Source organism: Moschus berezovskii, chromosome Y (genome assembly GCF_049115385.1).
Source record: "Moschus berezovskii isolate FMDL1 chromosome Y, NW_MosBer_1.0, whole genome shotgun sequence".
NCBI classification, from domain to species: domain Eukaryota; kingdom Metazoa; phylum Chordata; class Mammalia; order Artiodactyla; family Moschidae; genus Moschus; species Moschus berezovskii.
Genome location: NC_142489.1, coordinates 15,642,461 through 15,664,541, shown reverse-complemented (window position 1 = coordinate 15,664,541; position 22,081 = coordinate 15,642,461). Strand labels below are relative to the sequence as shown.

The 22,081-nt window shown below is 39.6% G+C and overlaps 3 protein-coding genes across 4 annotated transcripts in view; all 3 read left to right on the top strand.

Moving 5' to 3' along the window:
* Positions 1-22,081, top strand: part of LOC148773064 (E3 ubiquitin-protein ligase TTC3-like) — a 128,635-nt gene that overhangs the window by 4,904 nt on the left and 101,650 nt on the right. The window lies entirely within an intron of this gene.
* LOC129557939 (E3 ubiquitin-protein ligase TTC3-like) lies at positions 996-14,053 on the top strand. The gene is made up of 5 exons (XM_088834499.1): positions 996-8,410; positions 9,536-9,690; positions 10,632-10,674; positions 10,984-11,134; positions 13,946-14,053. Exons 1-5 carry the CDS (start codon positions 8,386-8,388, stop codon positions 13,974-13,976), a joined length of 405 nt encoding a protein of 134 aa, XP_088690625.1. The 5' UTR covers positions 996-8,385; the 3' UTR covers positions 13,977-14,053.
* The window catches only part of LOC148773065 (E3 ubiquitin-protein ligase TTC3-like), a 23,212-nt gene continuing 15,102 nt past the window's right edge, over positions 13,972-22,081 (top strand). The window contains exons 1-5 of the mRNA XM_088834498.1: positions 13,972-14,110; positions 16,708-16,828; positions 18,415-18,500; positions 20,024-20,118; positions 21,205-21,255. Of these exons, the coding sequence (XP_088690624.1) occupies positions 14,066-14,110; positions 16,708-16,828; positions 18,415-18,500; positions 20,024-20,118; positions 21,205-21,255 (398 nt within the window). The 5' untranslated portion in view covers positions 13,972-14,065. The remainder of the gene's footprint in view (positions 14,111-16,707; positions 16,829-18,414; positions 18,501-20,023; positions 20,119-21,204; positions 21,256-22,081) is intronic.

Genomic DNA, 22,081 nt, shown 5'->3' with positions numbered 1-22,081 from the left:
CTCCTTTCTATACCACTTGTCCACCTGTCTATCTCTTGATAGTACACTGTCATGATTATTAATGCTGTAGTTTTACCTGACATCTTGATGTCTGGGGGGCACTTGAGTCTTAGCTGTTTTTGTAAGAATCATCTTGTCTTATGACATAAAAAGCTGTTTGGGCATGAATTGGAATGATTAAAATCAGTTTGGACAGATTTGAAATCTTTAAGATTTTGAGGTATGTATTTGCATTTATTTAGGTTTCTAATGACTTTTGATACAGTTTTGTGAATTTTTCCTTACAGATCTAACAGTTTTTAAATGTTGATTCTGATGTTTCTAGGAGTTTTGTTGCTATTACAAATGATGTTTTTTAGATTCTATTTTCTGTTTATTGTTAATAGAAATTTATAGAATTTTTTTACATTGATCTTTAGTCATCCACTTGATAAACACTTATTCTGATATATTTTCTATAATCCTTTTGGGTTTTCTATGTGAACAATTATATCACTTGCAAATAGTGACACTGGTTTTCCTTTCCAATTCAGTTCAGTTCAGTCGCTCAATCGTGTCTGACTCTTTGAGACCCTATAAATCACAGCATGCCAGGCCTCCCTGTCCATTAGTTTTCCTTAATAGACAGTCTTTACCAAGTTTGGGAAGTCATCATTTGCCTATTTTGTCACATACTTTTCTGCATCTGTTGACACTATCGTGTGGATTTACTCCTTTAATATACTAAGTGAAATGTTTCCAATTTATATATTTAAAAATTCTTCTCTCTTAGATTTGTTCCTAAGATAGATGCAAGTTGACTTTGGTGGGTTGTCTTTTTGTGAACTGGATGAAGTTTGCTAGTATTTTATTTAGTTTTTTGCATGTTTACGAATGAAATCCGGAGAAGGCAATGGCAAGCCACTCCAGTACTATTGCCTAGAAAATCCCATGGATGGAGTAGCCCGGTAGGCTGCAGTCCGTGGGGTCACTAAGCACGACTGAGCGACTTCACTTTCACACATTGGAGAAGGAAATGGCAACCCACTCCAGTGTTCTTGCCTGGAGAATCCCAGGGAAGGGGGAGCCTAGTGGGCTTCCATCTATGGGGTCACACAGAGTCGGACACAACTGAAGTGACTTAGCAGCAGCATGAATGAAATCACCTGTCATTTTTTTATTGACTGTCTTGTCTGATTTTGGTGTTCAGGTTACACTGCTTTATGCCAGGTACAGTGATTCATTTTTTTCTGTTCTCTGGACAGTTTGGATTGGAGTGATTTGTTTCTTAAAAGCTTGGTGGCAATTACCTGTGAGATCATTTGGATCTAATATTTTGTGTGGAAGGATTGTAAATTGTTGATAAGTTAGTAGTAATTAGCAAATGAACAGTAATAGGACTTCAGCTTTTTGGCTTCTTTTAGTGAATTTTGTAAATTTTATTTACTTTAAAATTTTTTGTTGGAATATAGTTGATTTACAGTGTGGTAAATTTTAGAAATTTGTTCTTTCAACAAATTTAAGTCTTAATTCCCATTTTAATCTTTCATTTGTAGTTATCTTCCCTTTCTCATTGGATGTTATTTGTGTGTGACTTTTTTCATTAATTTTGCCAAATGTTTATCTATTTTATTAATCTTGGCAGAGGATGAAATTTTGGTCTATTAATACTTTGTTCTATTTTTAGGTAATCTTTTCTCCTTAATGATTTCCTTCCTTTTCCTCACCAGAGGCACACTTTGTTTTTAATTGATAAAAATACAAAGGTTTTTCTAAACTGCAGATAAAAGAAGATTTTCTTTGAATTCATTCTTTATTATTTTCTAACCTAACCTGCATGATTAGCTTACTGCTTTTCAGCCATTCCTGTTTTCTACTATGAGCATGTAAAGCTATGTTATTCCTCAAAGTTCGTTTTTGCTTTACCTCCTATGGTTTAATTTATGCCATTTTGATTAACTTAAATTTAAACAAAATTAAAATTTATCTATTTTGATTTCTTCTTTGACTTAGGTGTTTGAGAGTTCTCTTTAAAATATTTCCAAATATTCTTCATTTTCCTTTTTGTTGTTCATTTCTTAATTGTGTTGTCAGAGAATGTAGTGTGCATTTTTTGTTTGTCCTTGCTTCATGGCTTTGTACATTGGGAATTATAATTGTTCTGTGTGTACTTGTGAAGAGATTATATTCCTGTAGTTATGTATCTGTTAGACCCCACTCCAGTACTCTTGCCGGGAAAATCCCATGGACGGAGGAGCCTGGTAGGCTGCAGTCCATGGGGTCGAGAAGAGTCAGACACGACTGAGCGACTTCACTTTCCCTTTTCACTTTCATACATTGGAGAAGGAATCGGGGACCCACTCCAGTGTTCTTGCCTGGAGAATCCCAGGGACGGCGGAGCTTGGTGGGCTGCCGTCTATGGGGTCGCGTAGAGTCGGACACAACTGAAGCGACTTAGCAGCAGCAGCAGATCAAACTTTAAAATTGTGTTTCCAGTTGTCTGTGTTAATTTTCATTTGTTTGACCTCGCATGAGAGAAATGTGTTCCAGTCTTCCACTGTTACTGTCTTACAGACTCTCTGTAGTTCTGACAGTTTTTCTGCTCTGTGTTTTGAGACTGTTTTATCAGACACATGCAAGCTGGGCATTGCTTTCCCAGGGGGTTGACGCTTTTCTGTTATGTTGTGGTTCTCCCTGTGCCTAATTTTGTTTTGTCTTAGGGTCTGTTTTGTCTGTCCCGCCTTTCTTTTGATGGTAGTTTACATGGATTAACCTTTTTTCTTCATTTTCCTGTCACTTGTTTTATGTCCTTAGATTTTAGGTGTCTCTTAAGAATGTATTACTAGATTTTTTTTTTAAATGCAGTCAGATAGTTTATGATTTTTAACTGGTACTTTTAGAAGTTCAAGTCTCTTGGTGATCAGCTCTTTTTTTTTTTTTTAAATCTGAAATTAGTTTTATTTTACCCTTGTTCTTGAGAGAGAATTTTGATAGGTATACAGTTCTTAGGTTGATACTTTGCTTTCTGTTCATGTGTAAAGATGTTATTCTGCTTGCAAAGTCTGCTACCAGTTTTATTTATGGTAACTTGAAGAAAATATTATTTTTCTTCTCGTTGCATTGAATTTTCAGTCTTTGGTATTACACCTTTACATTTGAGTCTAGATAGTGATTACTTTTTATTTATCCTGTTTTCGATACATGCGTTTCCTGATTCAGAGTACTATCTTTCATGAAGTCTAGAAAGATTCTGAACCATGTATTCTTTAAACAGTTTCTCTTTGATTTTATTTACTTTCTCCTTCCCAAGATTTAAGTGGAGGTATGTATGTGTTTCCATATCACTTATTTTTCATCTTGTATATTTTTAACTTCCTTGTGTCTTTGCCAGAACTTAAAAAACTGGATAATTTCATCAGGCACATGTTCTTTTTCATCACTTTTCTTGCCGGTGCCTGATCATCTCTTTGATCCATCTGTTTTATTTAACAATTATACTTTTAATTTCCGAAAGTATCACTCCATCCTTTTCAGCTATACCCAGTCTTTTTTTTTTACAGTCTCTGGTTGCTTGCTCAGTTTTTGGAATCGGTAGATATTCTGTAGACTGGCGACCCCCATGTCTGATGTCCTTCAGTTCACTTCAGTCGCTCAGTCGTGTCCGACTCTCCGCGACCCTATGAATCACAGCACGCCAGGCCTCCCTGTCCATCACCAACTCCCGGAGCTCACTCAAACTCATGTCCACAGAGTCGGTGATGCCATCCAGCCATCTCATTCTCGGTCATCCCCTTCTTCTCCCGCCCCCAACTTTTCCCAGCATCAGAGTCTTTTCCAGTGAGTCAACTCGTCGCATGAGGTGGCCAAAGTATTGCAGTTTCAGCTTCAGCATCAGTCCCTCCAATGAACACCCAGGATCGATCTCCCTTAGAATGGACTGGTTGGATCTCCTTGCGGTACAAGGGACTCTCAAGAGTCTTCTCCAGCACCACAGTTCAAAAGCATCGATTCTTCGGCGATCAGCTTTCTTCACAGTCCAGCTCTCACATCCATACATGACCACGGGAAGAACCATAGCCTTGACTAGGCGGACCTTGGTTGGCAAAGTAATGTCTCTGCTTTTTAATATACTATCTAGGTTGGTCATAACTTTCCTTCCAAGGAGTAAGTGTCTTTTACTTTCATGGCTGCAGTCAGCATCCGCAGTGATTTTGGAGCCCCAAAAAATAAAGTCGGACACTGTTTCCACTGTTTTTCCATCTACTTCCCATGAAGTGATGGGACCAGATGCCATGATCTTTGTTTTCTGAATGTTGAGCTTCAAGCCAACCTTTTCACTCTCCTCTTTCACTTTCATCAAGAGGCTTTTGAGTTCCTCTTCACTTTCTGCCATAAGGGTAGTGTCATCTGCATATCTGAGGTTATTGATATTTCTCCCAGCAATCTTGATTCCAGCTTGTGCTTCTTCCAGCCCAGCGTTCCTCATGATGTACTCTGCATATAAGTTAAATAAGCACGGTGACAATATACAGCCTTGACACGCTCCTTTTCCTATTTGGAACCAGTCTGTTGTTCCATGTACAGTTCTGACTGTTGCTTCCTGACCTGCATACAGGTTTCTCAAGAGGCAGGTCAGGTGGTCTGGGATTCCCATCTCTTTCAGAATGTTCCACAGTTTATTGTGATCCACACAGTCAAAGGCTTTGGCATAGTCAATGAAGCAGAAATAGATGCTCTTCTGGAACTCTCTTGCTTTCTCCATGATCCAGCAGATGTTGGCAATTTGATCTCTGGTGCCTCTGCCTTTTCTTAAACCTGCTTGAACATCTGGGATTTCACAGTTCACATATTGCTGAAGCCTGGCTTGGAGAATTTTGAGCATGACTTTACTAGCATGTGAGATGATTGCAATTGTGCGGTACTTGGAGCATTCTTAGGGATCTAAGTTTGTTGCTTATTTTTTCTGTTATCTCCCTCATGGTGGGTTGTCACCTCATGTTCTTGGAGATTTTCAGTTATGAACTCTTCCTTGATTGCGCTTTCTCTGGGAATTCTGAGAGTCTTGAGTTGGGATACTTTGCTTCTGATAGGGCTTGTTTCAGTGTTGGCTGTGAGCTGTCCGTGGGACCCCCTTTTAGTCTCTCACTTTGCTCCTGGCCCATGGCTCTGTGTCCCATGTTGTTCTTGTCATGTTTACTGTCAGGTTTAGTTTCTAGATGGAGGTTTGTTGATTTTGGGGGAAAAAGTGACTTTAAATGTTCCCTATTTCTGTGAGCTCAGTAACATTTAAAAAAAAAAATGTAGCATGCACTTTATTTCTCAGTCATGAAACTCCCTGTTGGTTCATCATAACTGGTGCGATCAGAAGTCCTTTACACTTGTATTAAATTTTTGTAGTATGTTCATTTTAGTTTGTATCAGGAAAAAAATACTGTCCTACCAAACATAAGATTTCTTGGTGATAACAAATTTTCTATTAGAACAAGTTTATATCTAAGTTAAAAGTTGAGTTATTCTAAATCAAAATATTAAATAGGTAACAGTTGGCAGGTGGATTTGGCAAAGCTTTCTACTTTGGGGTATGTGAATTAAAACTTTGGAAAACAGTGAGATAGGGAATAAAGATGCGCAGGACACAATGTACCGTTGGGACCCATAGTGAACCTATAGAGAGAAATCGTCAATGACCAAACTGTGAACATTGCTGTCAAAATGATGTGAGCAGGATACTCAGGGCCTACAGAGAAGAGGTATAAAAATAAATTTGGTGGTAGTGAGAAGTTCAGGAAATGCTTCCTGGAATCGAGTACTGAGGACTGGTAGGCATTCTGGTTGCAGATGAGGTTTGTTTAGAAATGACAGGCACCTTGGTAGGACTGGCTTCTACGTTATGTCATGGAGTGACTAGAGAAATGCAGGAACAGAACCACAAAAGGTCTTCTGTGCTGTTGTAGGAAGTTTGGTCTTTATTCTGAAGATGAAGAGAAGCTACTGAGTTAAGTGTGAAATGTTATGATCAGAGTTTTAGGGGATGCCAAGATCGAAGGCAAGTCACCAGTTAGGAGGCTGCTTGTTCAAGTAGTTCAGAGGAGAACAGATGAAGCCGTAGCCAGGGTAGTGGCCCCGGGCACAAAGAGTTGTACGTGTGCTTATTTGGGTTTCTTAGAGGAGTTGAAATGGTAGGACTTCGTGGTCACTTTGGTTAGGAATGTTGAAGGAGGCTGGGGAATCTAGGTTGACCTCCAGATTTGGGTAACCAGGTGGCATGTAGAGCAGTTTACTGGTAACATACAGAAAGAGGAAAGAACTTCGTTTCATTTGTGCTTGAGGAAAAGGATGTTTGATTTTGAACTCCCTGAATCTGAGAGGCTTGTGGGACGTCTTGGTTAAGATCCAGTAGCGGTTGACACGGAGAGTCAAGAAGTCCATGAGTCGTAACCCAGCCTGGAGATATTTGAGAGTCTTAACCGCATTTTTAGTCATGGTTTGCTACAGTGGGTTATGAGACCATTTAAAGTAGTACATAGATAAAAATTTTTTAATAGGAATATATGCTAATGTGTCTGAAAAACATAAGCTGTACTTCAAACTTATAATATCACGGGTGTTATCACGTAGGCCAAGTGAGCCCAGTAAAAAAGAAATACTAAGAAAATAAAATACACGTGACCTGTGGAAATGGCAAAAATTGTGGTGAAGCTATGTACATAATGAAAGTTCAGAAAGCGCTGTTGTAAGCCATGGGTGTGGAGAGAGTAAGCATGAGAAGAAAAGAGAGTTGACCTTTGGGTGGCGGGGAATGGAGAAGAAGCGCCCATGGAGACTGAGGAAGAGCAGCCAGAAGAATAGGAGGAGGACCAGGAGAAGATGGTCTTTGGAGTCCAGATGAAGAGTTCTGAGTTGGAGGAAGTGGTCTACAGCGTCAAGTAAGTTGTAAGCTGAAAAGTGCTTTTGGAGGTAGCTATTAAGGGAGACCATTTAGTTGAAGGCATCCAAATAGGGGATTAAAAAATAACTCATCTGGTATGTTAGTCATAGCTGATGTTCATAGCATTTCCTATACGTCATGTGCTAATAAACGCACTTGACATATGTTAACCGATTAATCAAATAGGTAGTATTGCTGTCCTTGTTTAATAAATGAGGAAACAGACACCTCAAGAGGTTAAGTAACTCGTCCCAGATCACACACTCAGGAAATGGGAGGGTGAGGATTCAAGCCCAGGCAGCCTGGTTCCAGAGTCCATGCTCTTAACCACTATGCCACATTACCTCTCTGGTTAAAACAGAATAGAAAATAACAGTAACACCAATGCTGTGATTATGGTGCGGTGGGTGTAGGGCATGGTATCGGTGAGTTATGCCAGGCTGGGGGTGACCAGCATGGTGTCACAGTAGCTCAGTCTGCCACGCATGAGCACGTTAATTGTATTGTATCCAATGCCATGACGGTGATGCGTGGGCTGTGACAGACAATTCTTGGCTCTTTCTGTATTTATATACAAAAAACACTTGTTAAGAAAAATGAGTTTAAACGTGTATGTATTTCCCAGAATAGCATACGTCCCATATCATGTGCCATACTTTGGGTGCTAAAATGACTTTCTATTTTTTTCAATCATTGTTTACTTTTGGAGTTAAATTCTCTAAATGGGAAATACTGGTCACCCAGAACAGGTCATAAGGTTCCAGACATTGTAGTTATCCAGTCTACTGGAAAAGATCAATAACGACTTCACTAAAGCACTTCCCTTGAATGGTGAAAGTGGAAGCCCAACATTAGGAAATTGAAAGTGAAGGAGAATGGAGGATTTGAACGGGAGGAAAAGAGCATTCTTGATGAAGGTGAAGAACGTCTGTGGTAGGAGATCGGGGAGACTTGAGCCGTGATGACTCTTGGCTGTGTGGTCAGCAAGGAGCTGATCACAGAGTTACAGATTTAGAAACTGATTTAGACGTGGGCAGTGATCCAAGATGTGGCCTTGTGAACGAAGAGCTTAGGTGAGGAGGGCAGCAAAGTGCACTTTAGTTGAGGTGGTTGCACTGCAAGGGTTGGGTCCTGAAGGGCTGTCCCTGCCCACCTTAGTGTGACTGGAATGATGACCGGAGGAGAGAGGGGAGCACTGTGAACTAGTTGCCGGTGTTCTTTAACACGACAGCAGCCAGGAGGCAGCTAGATCCATGACAAGGAAAAGTAGACCTAGTGAGATACAGTGTTTGAGAGGAGACTGTGGAGTCCGAAGACCTAGGTTTGAATCCCCCCAAGCTTGGTGATCTTGGGCAGGTTAGTTTTGCTGTGAATGTTTTCATCTGTACAGTGACGATGGTGATACTTGTACCTGCAGATAGTTGCTGTGAATATTGATGAGATGGTGCACGCGAAACGCTTGGCACATCGTGTGACAAATGGTACCAACAGCTCACTACGAAGGTGGTTATTGTTCTTCACTTCTGATATTGTGAGGTGGGTGTACAGCAAGTGGAACATGAGAAGGATTAATTAAAGAAACAGATGTGTTTTCCAAGGGCTGATGGTGGTCTTGGTTAGGAAAAAAGAAACCTGGTTTATCCTAATGATAGTGGGATGGTAGTGGTGAAGTGAAAAGGTTGAAAAAGCGCTTTTAATAATGGTGCTGGTGATGCTAGGAAAGGAAAGTCATTCTTTGGAGAAGAGTTGGAGGTAATAAAATACTGAGTTCTTTTCAGTGATAGTTAGGTTTTGTACCTGTTCTCTGACAGCTATACCTTTTTATGACTGAACTTTCCTCAGGAAAAAAAAAAAAAAAAAAAACTTGAGTTTGCAACTCCAGCCCCGTGTCCCCCCATTGAAATAGTTATTTTAAAAATGTGGTTGTTGGTAACGTGAGGGATTTGCCCACTGCTGCAGTCTAGCAGTGCTGACCTGCTTTGCAGTAGTTTAGAGAATTAGGAGCAGCGAGTGCTGGGAAGGTCTGGATGCGGCTGTAGGAATTAAGAGGTGGGCATGCTCTCCCTGTACCGCTTCAGCTGTGCCCCTGTGCCCAGGCCAGAAAAACACAGTGCGGTTTGGATAGGAAACCTTTCTTTCAGTGGATCAAGATTTAGTTCTAGCCAGGAGGTGGACAGTGTGGCAGAGTTCGTGTATGATGAAATGACGTATTTCACAGATGCAGTAAAAGCAGATGGAGTTAAAGGGCAGCGGTGGAAAGATGTCTTTTGTTCACTTATTGAACTCATTATTTGAGGGCTTAGCACATGCTAGGAGCATACAAAGATGAAATAAGCTGCCCTTAATTATCGTCCATCTAAAGGAGACATGTAAACAGTTAAATTCAGAGATGGTGACTCTTTGAACCTAAAGAAAAGAAATAGATTAAACTGATGCTTGAAGAGAGTCAGGGGAGAGACTGGCAAATGAGGATGAAACTCTTCCAGAGCTCAGTGTTCTCATCAGAGTTGCTTCCTAGGGGCATAAGTTCCAAGTATTTATCGAACATACCATAGAAGCTAGGAAAAGTGCTTCTCGTATCATCTCAAATGATTTCGTTGTTGATTTGAGTTTGTGTTGTGTCCTTAGGGTGGTGTACCATGGCCAATTTTGCCCGGGGAAATTTTGCGGTAGCGGATTATGACTTGTTAGAAGATTGCCCTTATGTGGATGATTGTGTCTTTGCCCCTGAGTTTACGTCCAATGATTATGTTTGTGTGACTCAGCTTTACTGCGGTGGAGTGGTAAGTAGGTTTCTTAACTTTTTTTTCTTGGCCTTACTGCACCACATGCTGGATCATAGTTCCCTGACCAGGGATTGAACACATGACCTCTGCATTGGATGTACAGTCTTAACCACTGGACTGTCAGGGAAGTTCCCTTAACTATTGTTTTTAATATGATGTCTTCTTAAAGTTTTTTTTTTTAATTGAGATATAATTGACATGACATTAGTTTCAGATGTACAACATAATGATTCAGCATATGTATATATTGTGAGATCAACACAGTAAGTCCAGTTAACGTCCATCACTACAACATAGTTATACATTTTTTTCCTTCTTGTGAGAACCTTAAAGATTTCATGTGCCACTTGAAATTTTACAGGAAGGTATGTATAGTTTTTGCAGAGGTCGTTTCAGACAGGAGAGTAGGCAGTGCCTCACCAGGGAGCATGTGCAGTGCTGCTAAAAGCTTGTTTTCTGACTGGAGGTGAGCATGGCTCTCAGGGGAGACTCATAGAAACATACTGGGGGAAACCGTATGAAAAAAAAGCTGAAAGACATGTTGGTTGAAGATGTGTTCAAAGCGTGTAAGTAAATGTACCGAAAGTTTTTAGTTTAGTACTGATTCACTTACATCAAGAACTGGGGACTTCCCTTGTGGTCCAGTGGTTAAGAGTCACTTGCCAGTGCAGGGGACATGGGTTCGATCCGTGTTCCAGGGAGATCTCACTTGCTGTGGGGCAGCTAAGCCCGCATGCCGTAACTACCAAAGCCAGGGCACCCTGGAGTCTGTGCTCTGCCAGAGAAAGCCACTGTGGAGAAAAACCCGTGCACCACGACTAGAGAAAAGTGTGCGTGCGGCAGTGGAGACCCAGTCAATAAATAAGGCTTGAAGAGATCGAGAACTGTACTTCTGCATTTTACCAGATACAAATCAAAAGAATTCTTTTCCTTTTTAGGGTAGACAGTATAAAGATTATACCCACACTGAGGGAAACTTAGGTGAGTACATTGATACTTTAATTCTGTTGAAACAGCTTCTACAGGATGTTCATGCATTCACATCAACATAATAGACTTTTGTATCTTTAAGAGAATTTATTCTTCGCTGTTCTTTTTCACTAGAAATTAAAAAATACTTTGTTAAATAGTTTTAGCTAGCATTTAGGTATTCTTCACATCCGACAGATTCAGATACTTTATCCATTCATTTCTTACCTTGCCATATCCATTTTTGTCTTTTCCCTTAACAGTGTTGATTCATTCCAAAACAAGGCACAAAATATTAATTTAAGACTTTTTTTTATTAAGAATTTGACATCTGCACTATGTGGTGTAGTAAACCTGTTTCGGTCCTGCAAGATTATTGTGATGCCATTAAAGTCCACATCTTCTGGCCACTTCTGTTTCATCGTCAGCAAAGCTCTATAAAAACACGGATGCACCCCTGTATAAGGACCAGGTGAGTTACTGTCTGTTAAACCATTCTATGTGGACAGTGGTAAGCGTGTTGCCTTACCACTGAGGGATGCCAAGTACAATGGAAGGCTTATGTCTCGTATACTGTTCAACTCTACTTATGTTTAATAGAGTGGAAAATTTAATATTGGGATTTGGATATGAATGAATAATCTTGGAGACTTAATGAAATTGAAGAGCGTTAGATTAAGGAAGAAATAATATACTAGTTTATAAATACCAGCATTATAGTACAGAAGAAAGAAAAAGGTGTAATATTTTGTCTGCTTAATAAATAGCTTGTTATTACCTAGAGGAAAGAAACAATTTTTATCCAGTAGTTTAAATTGAGGTATAACATAGTCAAGTGTAAAATTTAAAGAATTTTTATATATGAAAACATAATCTTTTAAAAAATAAATTTGTCACGTGGTTTTCATGCTTGTGAGATAAGTTTGAAGAAATTACAGCAGCTTGAGCTGATGGAAGATACTGTGGATTTGGCAAAGAAAGTTGTGGTAAGTGATAGAAAGCATATCCCACCCCCTTATTTCAAGAATATAAATATTTATATGGTATCAGGCCCATGCTACTAATTTATAGTGGCTAACAGGAATAGTGTTAGTTTCGGTTAACCTGAGCTTACTTTGCCAACAAAGGTCCCTATGGTCAAAGCTATGGTTTTTCCAGTAATCATGTATGGATGTCCCAGAGTTGGACCACAATGAAAGCTGAGTGCTAAAGAATTCATGCTTTTGAACTGTGGTGTTGGAGAAGACTCTTGCGAGTCCCTTGGACTGCAGGGAGATCCAACCGGTCAATTCTAAAGGAAATCAGTCCTGAATATTCATTGGAAGGACTGACACTGAAGCTCCAATACTTCAGCCACCTGATGCGAAGAACTGAGTCACTGGAAAAGACCCTAATGCTGGGAAAGATTTAAGGCAGGAGGAGAAGGGGACAACAGGGGATGAGATGGTTGGATGGCATCACCGACTCAATGGACATGAGTTTGAGCAAAGTCCGGGAGTCAGTGATGGATAGGGAGGCCTGGGTGCAGTTCAGGGGGTTGCAAAGAGTCAGACACAACTGAATGACTGTACTGAACTGAGTATGCACAAAATCAGTCTCTGAAGTTAAAGCTTGATCATTTTTATTTTTGGATGATTCTGATCTATTTCAGAGTTTACATACCACCGCTTTAGGACATAACCTTTCTGCCATTTTTTCAAGTTATCTCCTTATATAGAAATACATTTAGAAAACCTTTGACCCTTTTTCATGAAAGGAAATAATAATCATAGCTCCCATGTATGGGCTACCAGGTGACTGCAGCCACAAACTTAAAAGATGCTTGCTCCTTGGAAGAATAGCTATGACATACTTAGTGTGTTAAAAAGCAGAGACATCACTTTGCTAACAAAGGTCCATATAGTCAAAGCTGTGGTTTTTCCAGTAGTCATGGACAGATGTGGAAGTTGGACCATAAAGAAGACTGAGCGCCGAAGAACTGATGCTTTCAAATTGTGGTGTTGGAGAAGACTCTTGAGAGTCCCTTGGACTGCAGGGAGATCCAACCAGCCCATCCTAAAGGAAATCAGTCCTGAATATTCATTGGATGGACTGATGCTGAAGCTCTGGTATTTGGCCATCTGATGCAAAGAACTGACTCACTGGAAAAGACCCTGATGCTGGGAAAGATTGAGGGCAAGAAGAGAAGGGGATGAGAGAGGATGAGATAGTTGGATGGCATCAGCGATTCAATGGACATGAGTTTGGGTAAACTCCGGGAGTTGGTGATGGACAGGGAAGCCTGGCGAGAGGCAGTGCATGAAGGTTGCAAAGAGTCAGATACGACTGAGCTACAAAGCACAGCACAGCACAACCTGAGCTTATTCTGCTATGCATGAGTTCGTGCTGTGTGTTTCAGAGGTTAGGTAGATGGCTGTTTTCATGGTTCTTGATGTGACATGATGAGAACCAGGCTGGCTCCATTTCTTTAAAGAATGGAAATTAGAACTTGTGACAAATGAAAGTGTGCTCCTGGTTCACAGAAACCTTTGTCACAGGTTCAGAAAGTGACAGTTTCTTTCTTGTAACATAAAATCATGTCATTGTCACCACAACAAATAGTTTTTCTTTGGGATAAGCTTTATCATGTCAGATTTGAGGAGTTATCTGTGTACTACAATGAAAGTTTTTTTTTTTTTCCTTGAAAGCCGTTAATAACTTTTCTTATTTCATTTGGTTATGTGGCCAAATTTTTCTTGCAAATTTAAATTTAGAAAGGGCATTCTGATATTTATTTCCTATAGATAATCCTTTGCAATAATTTATATAAGCCAATGAATTTTATAAAAAGATTTTTAAGTGTAATGAACTTTAAAATCAGTACATCTAAAAGTCACACTAAATCATTTTATTATCAGAACCCTGTGTAAGACTATTTCTGACTTGATTCAGAGTCCTTAAGAGGTCAGTTGGGCATGAGACTGCTCTGGGAAGTGGACTACTGTGTATATACGGTAGTTTTTAGTTGTTCAGTTGTGTCCAACTCTTTGCAACCCGCCCACCAGGCTCCTCCGTCCATGGGATTTCCCAGGCAAGAATACTGGAGTGGGTTGCCATTTCCTTCTCCAGGGGATCTGCCCGACTCAGGGATCTCCTGCTTGGCAGGCAGATTCTCTACCACTGAGCCACCTGGAAAGCCCTGTACATACAGTAGTATTCCTAAAATGTAGAATTTTTTTTATTCACTAGAAAATTAAAGTATAATTTGCCAAATAAAGAAAAAAATGTTTTTTCTGTTTTGCAGAATGATACATTTTTTATCGGAGGCTTATTGAGAATTGGCTATAAAATAGAGAATATAAGTGTCAACATGAGAATCCAGCACTGTGAATAAGTGGCAGTTATTCATATGTAGCATTTAGTCATGTGGATTTCTATATTTTGCCTAAGCAGTCTACTTATTTGGGTGGTTTGTATCATTTTCATTTTTTCCCTCATAGCTTTTTTTTTTTGGCAATTTGATTGTTTTTTCTCTTTTATTTACCTGGCATATATTCTCTCCCAAATGAAATTACTCGGTCCCTGGTGTGGACATTTTTCGGTATACGATTACCGGGTAATCTCATTTAGTGGAATCTTGGTTGCTCGGCCAGGGATTGAACCTGGGCCCTCAGCAGTGAGGCTGCAGAGTCCTGACCACTGGACTGCCAGGGAATTTCTGACAGATGCATGTTTCCCTTAGGCCTGACACCATCATTGATAACTCCATTATTTCTGAAGTCTTTTCAGACATTAGAAGTCTGATAATATTTCTGTGAACCCTTGATGAAGTTCATCGCACTGAATGCTCATTTGTCCAGCCGTGCACTCCTCTTGTTGTGTGTATGCTTATTCTTCTCTGTGCCACAGACCATTTAAAATACATAGTTAATTGGTACCTTTAATTTTGAGGTCAGGATGGAAGTACTTAACCTTGGTTGTGGAAAATCTCTTCACAGCCGCTAAAGCAAAGTGCAGCCACTGCACCTTACCTTGGACGAGGCGTATCTCCTCAAGGCCTCTCCCCTTGACCTTGAACACGGAGTAGCTCCTCTCGGCCCTCCTGCACCCGCACAGCCACCGCCTGTTGGACGTGGGGTAGCTCCTCTTGGCCGCCGGCCCTGGCCTTAGGCGTGGGGTAGCTCCTCACAGCCGCGCCTCTTTGCGTGGTTCGTTGCCCCAGGGCGGCATCTCTCATGTCTGCCCCGCCGGGGCGGCGGCTCTCGCGTCTGCGCCGCCAGGGCCGGCGTCTCTGTGAAATTGCTGCACTCAATATGCCAGCAGATTTGGAAAACTCAGCAGTGGCCACAGGACTGGAAAAAGGTCAGTCTTCATTCCAATACCAAAGAAAGGCAATGCCAAAGAATGCTCAAATTACCGCACAGTTGCACTCATCTCACACGCTAGTAAAGTCATGCTCAAAATTCTCCAAGCCAGGCTTCAGCAGTATGTGAACCGTGAACTCCCAGATGTTCAAGCAGGTTTTAGAAAAGGCGGAGGCACCAGAGATCAAATTCAACATCCGCTGGATCATGGAGAAAGCAAGAGAGTTCCAGAAAAACATCTATTTCTGCTTCACTGACTGTGCCAAAGCCTTTGACTGTGTGGATCACAATAAACTGTGGAACATTCTGAAAGAGATGGGAATCCCAGACCACCTGACCTGCCTCTTGAGAAACCTGTATGCAGGTCAGGAAGCAACAGTCAGAACTGTACATGGAACAACAGACTGGTTCCAAATAGGAAAAGGTGTACGTCAAGGCTGTATGTTGTCACCTTGCTTATTTAACTTATATGCAGAGTACATCATGAGGAACGCTGGGCTGGAAGAAGCACAAGCTGGAATCAAGATTGCTGGGAGAAATATCAGTAATCTCAGATATGCAGATGACACTACCCTTATGGCAGAAAGTGAAGAGGAACTCAAAAGCCACTTGATGAAAGTGAAAGAGGAGAGTGAAAAGGTTGGCTTGAAGCTCAGCATTCAGAAAACAAAGATCATGGCATCTGGTCCCATCACTTCATGGGAAGTAGATGGAAAAACAGTGGAAACAGTGTCAGACTTTATTTTTTTGGGCTCCAAAATCACTGCAGATGCTGACTGCAGCCATGAAATTAAAAGACGCTTACTCTTTGGAAGGAAAGTTATGACCAACTTTGATAGTATTAGAAAGCAGAGACATTACTTTGCCAACCAAGGTGCATCTAGTCAAGGCAATGGTTTTTCCCGTGGTCATGTATGGATGTGAGAGTTGGACTGTGAAGAAAGCTGATCGCCGAAGAATCGATGCTTTTAAACTGTGGTGTTGGAGAAGACTCTTGAGAGTCCCTTATACTGCAAGGAGATCCAACCAGTCCATTCTAAAGGAGATCAATCCTGGGTGTTCATTGGAAGGACTGATGCTGAAGCTGAAACTGCAATACTTTGGCCACCTCATGCGACGAGTTGACTCACTGGGAAAGACTCTGATGCTGGGAAAGGTTGGGGGCGGGAGGAGAAGGGGACGACTGAGAATGAGATGGCTGAATGGCATCACCGACTCTGTGGACATGAGTTTGAGTGTACTCCGGGAGTTGGTGATGGACAGGGAGGCCTGGCGTGCTGTGATTCATGGGGTCGCGGAGAGTTGGACACGACTGAGCGACTGAACTGAACTGAACTGAACTGATGGAAGTACTAGTGAAGATGAGACCTGAGAACCCTCGTTCACCTTTTTTATTGGACTCTCCTGCTCCTCAGGGCAGCCTCTGGCCGGGTTGTAGTCCTCAGCTTCCTGTTGTGTAATCACTGCAGCAGCATTTTGAGCCCTGAGGCTGGCCTGAGGTTCCCGGAGGACGTAACATGTATGAGTCTGTAGTCTCTGGTGTCTAGCTGTTCTAGGTTGCAAGCCAGAGTAATGAAAATATGAAGTTTTCCCAGTTTTTATTAAGAATCTGAAATGCTATATAAGAGAAATTTATAATACCACATGTAAACTTATCAATAATTAATACATAAATCACATTTTACCCGTCTTTTTGAAACAGAAAATCTTGGCAATGGAAGAAGCTTTGAATTGGGTGAAATACACAGGCGATGTAACAATTTTATCTAAATTAGGAGCAGTTGACAGTTGTTGGAGTATGTTAAGTATTTTCTTTACTGAATGTAAGTATAAATGCTTTAAATTGTTACTTGACTTCATTTTATAAAGGTATTACTTTGGAAAGTAGAATGCATGACTGTGTGATTTCATGTTTATCTTAGGATTTTTAAACATGTTTTTTCTCTTGTGCATAAGAGAAAAGACTGAATAAGAAAACTTTAACTCTGTAGTTAATTTTATTCTGTATTTCCTGTATTGATGATTTGTATGACTGTATATTTTTTAAACATCCTACCAAATGGATACTATGAGTGCTTGTATATAATACCCAAAGAAAGACTCCACACTGGGGTTCATGTATTTTCATTCATAAGAGAAATAAGTAACTGAGCTAAGATCATAATTTTCATTTTTTTCATGAATCTGTTACTTTTATGTGTGATGAAACTGCCTTGTATATTTTTAACCTTGAGAAATATTTTTCTCTAAAGCATTTGAATGTTAGCAGTGTTTTTATAGGGATCTTGAAACAGGAAATATTTTGACTCTTTAGTTGATGGTAACTGTTTATTTGCCATTTCCACTGAGTAGAGGGCATACTTTGTACCCTTGTGTTAGAAATTAAGCTTAAATATGAAGACAGGTTTTCCTGATATTTATTAGATGCTGGGCTGTATTACATGAGTAGAGGTGGCTCTCTTTGTTGTTTTGGAAGCCTTTAATTATAGACTAGATTTTATGGTAAAATTAGACGACCAGTATCATGTACTGGGCGTCTGTGTGGGCTTGTTTCTGACTCTGTGTTCTCTCCTCTTTATAATGGCCCTGTAAGGTAGCTGCTGTGATTCTGGTTTAGAAAGGAGCAAACTTTGAGAGGTTAAATGATACTTCTTTCGTCTGTTAAGTAGTAGAACCTAGATAAGAAGTTAGGTCCCTCTGATCCCAAAGTTCAGGTTTTTGTTCTATAATCTTATTATGTCCCCATCATCTTCTGAAATTCTTCAGTGTTAAGTTTTAGGTACTACTTTTGCCTTGGAAATGAATATGTTTGGCTGGAGGCATAACTATAGTTTTCTTGCAGTACAATTATTATTTACCACTTATTAATAAAATATTTTTATAGAACAGCTTAAAATATAGAAAATGAGGTCTCATAAACTTTTAACATAAATGTTGGTTATTATCTGCTGCATTTGAATTAGTCTAGTACATTTTTATGAGAACGTTTCAAAAAATGTCTGATTTTGACTTGAGAGTTATAATGTTGAAATAAGACATGTAAAATTTTTTTATGTGCTAAATATATTTTAGAAAGTAGTTTCCCAGGCTTTTGTTTTCTGAAATTTTAGTTGAACTTTGTGCTGGGTACACTGTAGCTCAGTGTTATTAAATTGACTTGAGTAATTATGAGGCCTGATTGGAATGTGTTACGACAGAGCACTGTTAACTACAGTTAGAACTAGAGTAATAATAAGCTAGAAATAAGACCAATTAGATTCATGGCAAGCAATGAATCTAATGTTTCTGAAACAATTTATTAGTTGTTTAACTTTACAGACTCACCTACCTAGCCTAAGAGTGAGAACATTAACAATACCATTTTTTTAAAATAAATTTTTTCTCACTCTCTCCTAAAAATAACATTTAGACAAGTATCACATAACTAAAGTTGTAACAGAAAACTGCAGTTTGCTTGAAGAATTTAAAACTCAAAGTTGTGCGGAGTGTCTAGAGGTGAGAATAAATATTTATTTGTAAGTATATTTTGAGATTTGCCTGTTAGAACTTTTATTAGTATTCAGGGGAAAATTCAGTATTGGCTCAGATGGTAAAGAATCCGCCTGCAATATGGGAGACGTGGGTTCGATCCCTGGGTTGGGAAGATCCCCTGGAGGAGGGCATGACAACTCACTTCAGTATTCTTGCCTGGAGAATCCCCATGGACAGAGGAGCCTGGCGGGCTACAGTCCACAGGGTCGCGAAGAGTCGCACACGGCTGAGCAACTAAGCACACAGCGCATCTGAATATAAGAAGAACTACTGAAATTTGATAACATATTTGAGATAAATTTTTAATAAATTTTGATTGGAATTGGTTTTGGAAGAGGAAGACATCTTGATCGGAATTTTTAAAATTTTTTAATTTTAATTACTTATTTTAGGCTGCACTGGTTGCTGTGTGGGCTTTCTATGGTTGTGGCGAGCAGGCTTCTCATTGCAAACCACAGGCTTCGGTGCCTGTCTAAAGCAAGCAGAGGGTGTGCAGGCTTCAGTAGTTGCAGCGGGTGGACTTCGGTAGTTGTGGTTCGTGGGCTCTGGAGTGCAGACTCAGCCATTGTGGCGCATGGGCTTGGTTGCCCCTAGGCACACGGGATCTTGTCCCCTGCATCGGGAGGCGGATTTCCAACCTCTGGACAACCAGAGAAGTCCCGGAATTAATTGAAAATTGAAGCTTGATTTTTTAAAAGTTAATTTAAAAGGTTTTTAATTAATTAAGAGAGTATGATTTTCTTTGGGACCAGCTTTATTGACATGTAATTCATATGTCATACAGTTTACTCAGAGGAAATAAGATTTTAGCAACTAAATTTTTAGAAAAGTATTTAGGAAATTATTTTTCTATTTAATTCTCTAGCTAAAGTCATGTTATAATCCAGTAAATAATAGTTTGTTTATTTCAAAAATTTGAATGTTTCAGTTGAAGTTTTAGTTATAGCCATAGCATATTTGATTTCATGCCCTTTTTTTCTGCATTTTGTTTTTATTTCATCTTTGCTAACTTTGTCACCTCATTTTTTGAGGGGCAATTAGTCTAATCAACATTTCCTATATATTATTGATGTATTTATTTTTTAAGCACTTATGTTTATTGAATAGTATCACATTTTCTAGCCTAAAATTAAAATTCTGCCTTGAATCTATTTTTTTCCTGCTGTGTAGGCATAATGTATATTTAAAAGTGGACCCGCCAAATATGGTACACAGGGGATTAATTGTTCATATTATTCATAATGTAGTAGTTTTGTTTACTTTTTAATATTCCTTTTAGCAAAGTTAGCCGTGAGTCATTAGAGACAGGCTTCTTTAAATGTGTACGCCAAAATATTGGGTATTGAGTTCTCATTTTCTACATAAGTCATCCCCCAGATTATTTTTGACATCTAAGATAAAAACCCAGAACCATTTTCCCTAGGTTTTTGGGTTCCTGATTCTTTTTGAATGTAATTGATGAATCTTCTTTTACTTTAATTTCTCAGCAAGGAGAACTAATGAAAATGGAAGGAAATGAAGAGTTTTCCAAAGAAAGATATGATGTAGCTATTATCTATTACAGCAGAGCCATTGAATGTAGGTAAGAGCAAAATGGAACACTGAGACCCTTTCTGTGTAGCAGATCACGTTAGAATGCTAGTCAGTATGAAAGAAACACAAGATGAGGAACTGGAGAGGATCTTCATTTTGCTGGGCAGAATGTTTTCTCACCGGTAGGTATAAGAAACACGAGGTGAACTGCATAGATGAACTTAAGTTATATAACTTAAGCCTGTTAGGCAAAATTTTGAATTTGCTTCTATCCTGCCCCAACTTGTTCCCAAGCTTTCCAGGACAGAGTCATCTGTTTTTTCTCGGACTCATTTTCCCTTCAAATTCCTTCCAAGTTATTGACTGATAAGAAAGAATTAGTTACTAATTCTTTACCAGTTAGTTAACTAATTAGTTACTGATGTCACCCATTCAGGGATTTGTGCTTTCTGTGAGGGAACTTTTAAAGGATAAAAGTGGGAATTGTTGAGAGAATACATGTGTTCTACCCTATCTTCTGTTTGCCCAACTGCTGGAATTCTGTGGCATTCTTGCACGTGTGCCTCACTTGGTTCTTACTGACATCTTTGCTGGGCCACCTAACACTGTAGCAGCCTAAGGAGGGTGTGATGTAGACAGCCGCTCTCTTTCCAGATGCACCTGTCTCCACAGGGAATGAGTGAATCCAGGTAGCAAACCACATCTGAAAGGTTGCCTGTCTGTTGAAGTCACGCTGTTTAAATTACTGTTGCAGTTTACAGATGTCCTTTGTCAAGGTGGTACATTTCTGACTTACATAAAAGTGTTCTGTCCTCTACAGTGACAACATGCTTGTAGTTCGCTAGCTTTTTAATGTCTCGTTTGATCCTCTCAGCAGCCCCATGAGCGCAACAGAAAAAGTAGAACGTTCAGTCTTCATTTTGAATACAGAGAAGTTGAGTTGATTTGAACAAGCCCCTCAGGAAGTGAAGGAACCAGGACTTGGCCAGTTAGGACTCCAAATCCTATATTCATTTCTGCTCTGCCAAACAGACTTGAAGGTTTTGAAATTTTTTTCTTGCCTTATGATTTCTGAGTTATGTTTTTGTTTTAAATGTAATGTTCTTTACTGATGAAACACTATTTTTTTTTAAAGGCCTGAAAATCGTAACCGAGCTCTTTGTTTTCTTCGTACTGGACAATTCAGGTAAGTTGCTTGAGTACTTAATCGCTCAGCTGTTATGCTAAATACCTGTCTTTGAGAAATGTTTCCGTTTGCAGTTATGCAAGAAAATCCTTCAGTAGCAGAAATAGTTAAATGGTTAAAGAGAGTTCTGTAGGCTTTATATAAAATAACAGCAATGACAGAAACAGTGATTTTTTTAATAGAGTGGATAGCGTATGCTTTGCATTATTTTAAGCACTTCACGTAGGTTATTTAATCCTCAACAGCACTTTAAATAGGGCTTCCCAAATGGCTCAGTGGTACAGTATCCACCTGCCAATGCAGGAGATGTGGGTTCGATCCCTGGGCTGGGAAGATGCCCTGGAGGTGGAAATGGCAACCCACTCCAGTATTTTTACTTGGGAAATCCTATGGACAGAGGAGCCTGGCGGGCTACAGTCCATGGGGTTACAGAGTCAGACACAACTGAGCGACTTGGTGTATTTAATAGGTAGATAATGTTATTTTCCATATTTTATGTGTGGATAAACTCATGCCATTAATAATTATGAATTTCATTCTACCCTGCTCCATTTTTTTTCAAGCTGTGATGTAGTGATGCCAGGATTCAAACACAGCTCTTACCTGATGATGATGCATAATCTATGTTTATAACACCTATATTACCTTCTTTTGCTCTTAGCTAATCTGTATAGTTCTGGAAGAATTCTTGTTGTATTTGTTACCTCTGTATTAGTATGAATAAAACTAAGTAAATGTCCTTCATAAGGGAAAGAAAAGTTTAATGATTTAACTATGGGAGTGAAATTGTAATTCTTAGTTCCTCATGTTGAACTGAGCTTGTATT

Bases quoted from the DNA above. Each gene is read 5' to 3' on its own strand.
- LOC129557939 (XM_088834499.1), top strand. From the start codon at position 8,386: ATGGTACCAACAGCTCACTACGAAG. The intron at 10,675-10,983 runs GTGAGTACATTG...TTTTTTATTAAG, and splicing joins CCACACTGAGGGAAACTTAG to AATTTGACATCTGCACTATG. The intron at 11,135-13,945 runs GTGAGTTACTGT...TCTGTTTTGCAG, and splicing joins CACCCCTGTATAAGGACCAG to AATGATACATTTTTTATCGG.